The sequence below is a fragment of the Eutrigla gurnardus genome, assembly GCF_963514095.1.
Source record: "Eutrigla gurnardus genome assembly, chromosome: 21".
Classification (NCBI taxonomy): Eukaryota; Metazoa; Chordata; class Actinopteri; order Perciformes; family Triglidae; genus Eutrigla; species Eutrigla gurnardus.
Genome location: NC_139932.1, coordinates 8131339 through 8136788, shown reverse-complemented (window position 1 = coordinate 8136788; position 5450 = coordinate 8131339). Strand labels below are relative to the sequence as shown.

General features: G+C 45.0%; 1 protein-coding gene across 1 annotated transcript; it reads right to left on the bottom strand.

The window, feature by feature from the left end:
- Window positions 1-51: 51 nt before the first annotated feature.
- Window positions 52-5039, bottom strand: LOC311032049 (cystine/glutamate transporter). The gene is made up of 12 exons (XM_084038658.1): window positions 4577-5039; window positions 3684-3810; window positions 3471-3586; window positions 3244-3369; window positions 3057-3156; window positions 2903-2947; window positions 2690-2813; window positions 2517-2620; window positions 2306-2402; window positions 1425-1574; window positions 1163-1340; window positions 52-418 (listed from the first exon to the last, which is right to left on the bottom strand). The coding sequence occupies exons 1-12, from the start codon at window positions 4800-4802 to the stop codon at window positions 354-356; spliced, it is 1458 nt and encodes a 485-aa protein (XP_083894784.1). The 5' UTR covers window positions 4803-5039; the 3' UTR covers window positions 52-353.
- Window positions 5040-5450: the final 411 nt, after the last annotated feature.

Below are 5450 nucleotides of genomic sequence, written 5' to 3'. Positions count from 1 at the left end.
TAAAAGTACAAAAAAAAAATAGAGATTGTTTCTGTGATTCAACGATGACTTTATTAGTGGTACTTTAAAAATAAGAACTTGAACAGAGCTTTAGATCTTCGTGAAGAATAATAACATCAGAGAAAGGCACCTCTTATTCCCCTGGCAGTATAAAGGAACTTACTAAAATGTAAAAGTACACTTGTGAAATTCTACAAGAGAAGTCAGGTAATAGATTGCTTTTTGTAACAGTATTCTTGAAATTATTAGAGTCCAACTGGAAGCTTAAAACACAGATTTAACAAAAAATCTAAATCAAGCTTCTTGGACGTGATAAGGTGGCATCCAGGTTGGCTGTCAGTAGGAAACGATCTTCAGTACGTCTGGACTTCCTGTTGGATCACTTGTAGAAGGATCTGCAGCTGCTTGCTGATGTAATCTGGGAATATTGAAGAGAATCAGAATTATGAAAGAGCTGAGAAGGTTTTGCATTCTTGCCAAAGTTAGGACAAAAAGTCTCGAGTGGGGTTTGATAAGATAGAAGCCGAGGACGCCAATTTTAAAAATGAAAACAAATGTTAGTTTGAAGTCTTGGACGACGATTGTGGGAAAGCTCTATTTCCTTCTCTGTGTTTCAAACACGTGTTTGTGCTCTACAAGCCAATGACCTACACTATTGCACACACTCGATTCCTGAAGAAAAACTTGTTCTAAAATGAGAGAAGATGAAGTCATTTACTGACCTTCTTTTGTGCGTTTATGGAAGATGTAACTACATGTAGGGATAAAAAACAGATTAAGTTGATGGTGGTGAATTTCCATTTCCTGGATTATCGGGAATATCATCAGGTGGGATTTGAAAAAGATGCTCATGGTAGAGAAGTGAAAATTAGAGCCTGTTTATTAAAAAAAATCAGGATACAAAAGTAAATTTTTTATTTATTTATGCAGAGAGATCTTGTGATACCATCTTATTTAAGATTATTTCAGTGTTCACTAAAAAAAGATGTGCTATTTGGTCCTTCACCAAATGTAAAGTGATACCAGTATGTTTGAGTGACATTTGAAGAAGTTTTGTTATGTATATATGTAATATGTACATAATTATCGGGATAATATCGGTGAATCAACATTCATCGAACAACAAACACAGCTAGTTTGCTAGATTTGCAGCGTGACTTACTGAAGACGCGTCTGCAGCAGCGCGGCACCCAAAATCGGTAGATGGTCACATAGTAAACTGGGATCCCGGTCAGCATGAGAGCAAAGCTGACCCCTGTGTTCCAGGGGTCAGAGTACAGAGACAGACCCACAATGAAGAAGCAGACCAAGGTGAATGGGACCGCGATGAACAAGGACACCTAAGGGTGATCAAAAAGAGCAAATCCAACTTACTTACTTGTACAGTGTGACGGGGAAAATGCTGCGCAGTCGGACATACTGACCTTGAAGGGCCTTGGGTAGAGGGGGAAGCGATATCGATGGATAAGCATCCCTGTGGTTGCCATGGCGATGAAAAACCAGCGAGGAAAGGAGGCAAAGCTGATGAGCTGATAGATCTCTCCGGTGATTATGACCACCACCACCATGGGGTACTGGAGACAGACAATACGGCTATAATGACTTATCCATCGGTCTGCTTTCTTTTTCACATTTCATACATCTATCTGATACCGCCATCCAAAGGGTTCCGTTTAGAACCATGTTCTAAAAGTAAAGGAATTGAAGTGATCATTGATTGCAAATTGAAACAACAAAAGTGACCACTGTTATGGGTCTCAATATCCATTTAAAAAAAAAGTCCCAGAACCCTGTACTGTACTGTTTAAATTAAAATGTTAACGTTTTTGACACTTTTCTCACACATTACTCAAAAAACTCCATCTGCTGGTGAGACTGTGAGTTGCAGTTTAGAGAATAACTAGCAAGTGGATCTAGAGATCTAGAGTTAAAGGGGACAAATCGTGCTAATTATCAGGTTCGTACTTATGTTTTGGGTTTTCAACCAGAACATGTTAACCTGCTTTAATGTTCAACAAACACATTACTGTATGTTTTATATACCTGTATTCTCTCTGTCTGAAACGCTCCATATTAGTGTCTGTCTCTTTAAGCTCTACTCCGAGAAAAATATGGTGCACTGTTGCAAATTCAGTTGTGGGTCAGATGAGGGGAGGCAAGAGCCAGATCTGACTGGCTTGTTGAATCCCATGTCTTCTGATGTAGACAGCCAACAAAAACCTGACTGGGTCGCCTTGTTTCAGAGTTTCTGGGTCAGTAGGTGCTGTCGGCTCGCATGGTTTTAAGTGTTTGTAAAGTACTTCACCAGGAGTAGCACAGCAGGCACAGGCGTGTGTCTGTGGATGTGAATCATGGAGAAGATCGGGGGCCAGTGGCCCTCCCTGGCTCCCACGAACAGCATCCTGCAACACAAACAAGTATGACTTCCAATCAGGCTGTTAGGGGTCAGTCTGGGCAGGATTTGAAGCCACACGCTGCAGTTAATCACAATAACAAGGTTTCAGTGTCCGGATTACCTGGGTACCCCAAACATGCCACCGTTGAGCGCCCCGAGGCAGGACAGGGACACGAGGAAGGGAATCACAGGGGCCAGGCCCTGGAGGGCCCGGTTGGCGAACGTCTGCGGAAGACCAGCAGTTTAAACACAGACATATTCATTGACGTGGCACTCTGCGGGCGCAGCACTGACCACGGCCACGGCATCAGACAGCAGCAGCTCGGCTGGGGTCATCATGGTGTAGTAGGCCACGTTAACGAGCACATAAAAGACGGTCACTATCACCATGGAGCAGATTATTGCCAGCGGGATGTTTCTGTCAACACAGGACACACAAACGGGGAGATGGGACGACATGGCTTTAGAAAAAGACTGAGAGTGGAGAGGAGATGAGAGGCAAAATACCTATTCGGGTTTATGATCTCCTCTGTGATGAAGTTCAGATAAAACCTATGGGGGAAAGGAAAAAGATGGTTTATATAATCTCATAGGGACGGCAAAAAATGTTCCATGTGGTCAAAGAGGAGAACGAAGTGTTTTTGAATTAATACTCGCTCACCATCCACCGTAAGCATAAAGGCCATTATAGAAAGCCAGTGGCAACTTATCCAACGTTATCAAGTCAACCTCAAAACCGTTCTGGAAATTCTCTGTTTTTCCTGGAGAAAAACAAAAGAACATGATCATGTGACGGGGCCCTGGAAAGCCAGCTGCACCCTCATGGAGACACGGTGACGTCCTCCCACCTTTGGCCAGCGCGACGAACCCGGGGACGATGATGAGGACCAGAGCGAACATCTTCACGAAGGTCAAGACGATCTGAATGCGAGAGGCTATGGTCACGCTCCAGCAGTTGACCACCACGACGAACGCTGCGAAGACACACGGACGAGGAGAGAGGTTTCCCAATCTACATTCTGCACCACGTGGACATAATGCATTGTGGGTAGAAGGAGGTATTGGACCCACTCACTGAATCCCAGGATGCTGACGAGTTTGATAAGCTCTGGGGGAGGAGCACAGGGCGTGAAGAAGGGCTCCACCACATAACGGCCAAAAGCCAGGCACACGTAGGAGGCCACAGCTGGCCTGGACACAGAACACATGCTGGTTATGTGTGTGTGTGTGTGTGTGTGTGTGTGTGTGTGATTTGACTTGGAGTCGGGACAAACAGGACCAAACCAACCTGATGAATAAGAACTCAGACCAGAGTCGTAAAAAGGCAGGCAGCGGGCCCAGCGTCTCCAGGAGATAGATGAAGTGTCCGCCGGATTTAGTGAAAGTGGTGCCCAGTTCAGCGTAACACAAGGCCCCTGATGGACCAGAGAGCAGACAAGGGGGAAACACGTGAAATAGAAGTTGATAGTCCTCGATCAGTGTTGACGTTGGAATCACAAACACTCACATGATGTCATAATCAATAATTGTATGTCATTATTCTATATCGAAAGAAATCATTTAATCAAAAAGAAGCAGTGATGCCGATTGCAACCAACTGAATACCAATATGGTAACCCCTCCCTTTCCAAGCGTGCCAGAGTTCTACGGTGGCCTTCAAGGTGACCTAAAAACACACTACAGTCCTGTATAGTGAGTTCTGAGACGGATAACAGTAGAAAGAGCATTGAAATAATATATTCAATGTGAGCAGATCATCACAGCAGAGACGATCTCAAAGTACTTTGAATATTTCTTTGACGTTGCATCCCTGATTACCAGGGGAACCTAAAATACAACAACATAGTTTACATTATGTATTTATTGAAAAAACACATATAGTACGTATTATGGATGGTCTACCAGCCTTGTTTTGATCTGATCTGTTTATTGTGTGTTTTTTTCACTACACATGAGCACACTACACAGTCCTGCACATTGAACTCTCTGGATAGTGAGTAGGGAGGAGTGAACGAGTGATTTCAGACTCAAACTATGTAGTTATGAGGGACACAAATAGAAAAATAGTTCTGAATACTGTATTGCATTTCTGCTTTAAGACCCTCCTAAATGCTTCACACTGGACCGTTCATATATCATTCTATATTGTGCTTTCCTAAATGATGTCATCAGGCGACTTACCAAACATGGAGAGGACCCCAGACAGCGCCCACACCAGCAGGGACAGCCCCACGCTGCCGCTGTTCACCAGGACCCCCTTGGGTGCGATGAAGATCCCGCTGCCCACCACCGTGCCGACCACGAAGCACATCGCCGGCAGCAGGCCGATCTCCCTCCGGAGGTGCACCCCCTCTTTGTCCGGCTTCTCCTTCTTGTCCTCCTCTTTCTCCACTTGTGTGCCGTCCATGTCTCTGTGGCTGCAGATCCCACTGGGACGCCTCACACTGAACACATGTAGTTCCCCTTAATTCTGCTCACTTGGAGGTTTTTACACCTACATTGCATATTAGTCCTGCAACTTAAAGTTCTCACTTCTTTCCTTGTCCCTGAATCCTTTCCATGTCTTCCCGTGGTGGGTTCTTTCTCTCCAAAACAGCAATCAACAGTCCTCTCTGCGCCTCCTGTTAACCCTTCTGCACACACATTTGCAGCCGTTGAGTGAATGAATGCAACATGCCCCCCCCGTGCATGTTTTGGTCCCTTCTGCCCTCTCACCCCACCACCCAGTCGGAGCTGGGAACAAGGCCAGCACTCTTCCAAACATCAGCAACTAATTACTGCAGTTTAAAGGCTCAACACGTTCCTACGCTGTACTTCGCCCTGTGCTCTAACATGGGTGGAGCCTCCATCTTTAGGAGGCCCATGGGGCTCTGGGGGGGAAAGGGGTCCTGGTGCTGCAGCTGCACAGACAACAGGGGGGGGGGGCTTTCAATAACAAAAGAACATTTTTATCTCCGTTTTATAACATCTTAGAGTCGTTTGATGTCAAATTTGTTTATTTCAGTAATTCTCTCTCTCTCTCTCGGCTTTCACACACACGTGGCCTCGGATAAAC

Bases quoted from the DNA above. Each gene is read 5' to 3' on its own strand.
- LOC311032049 (XM_084038658.1), bottom strand. From the start codon at position 4,802: ATGGACGGCACACAAGTGGAGAAAGAGGAGGACAAGAAGGAGAAGCCG. The intron at 3,811-4,576 runs GTAAGTCGCCTG...CTGGTCCATCAG, and splicing joins TGGGGTCCTCTCCATGTTTG to GGGCCTTGTGTTACGCTGAA. The intron at 1,575-2,305 runs GTGAAGTACTTT...GTCTGTCTCCAG, and splicing joins TGCCTGCTGTGCTACTCCTG to TACCCCATGGTGGTGGTGGT.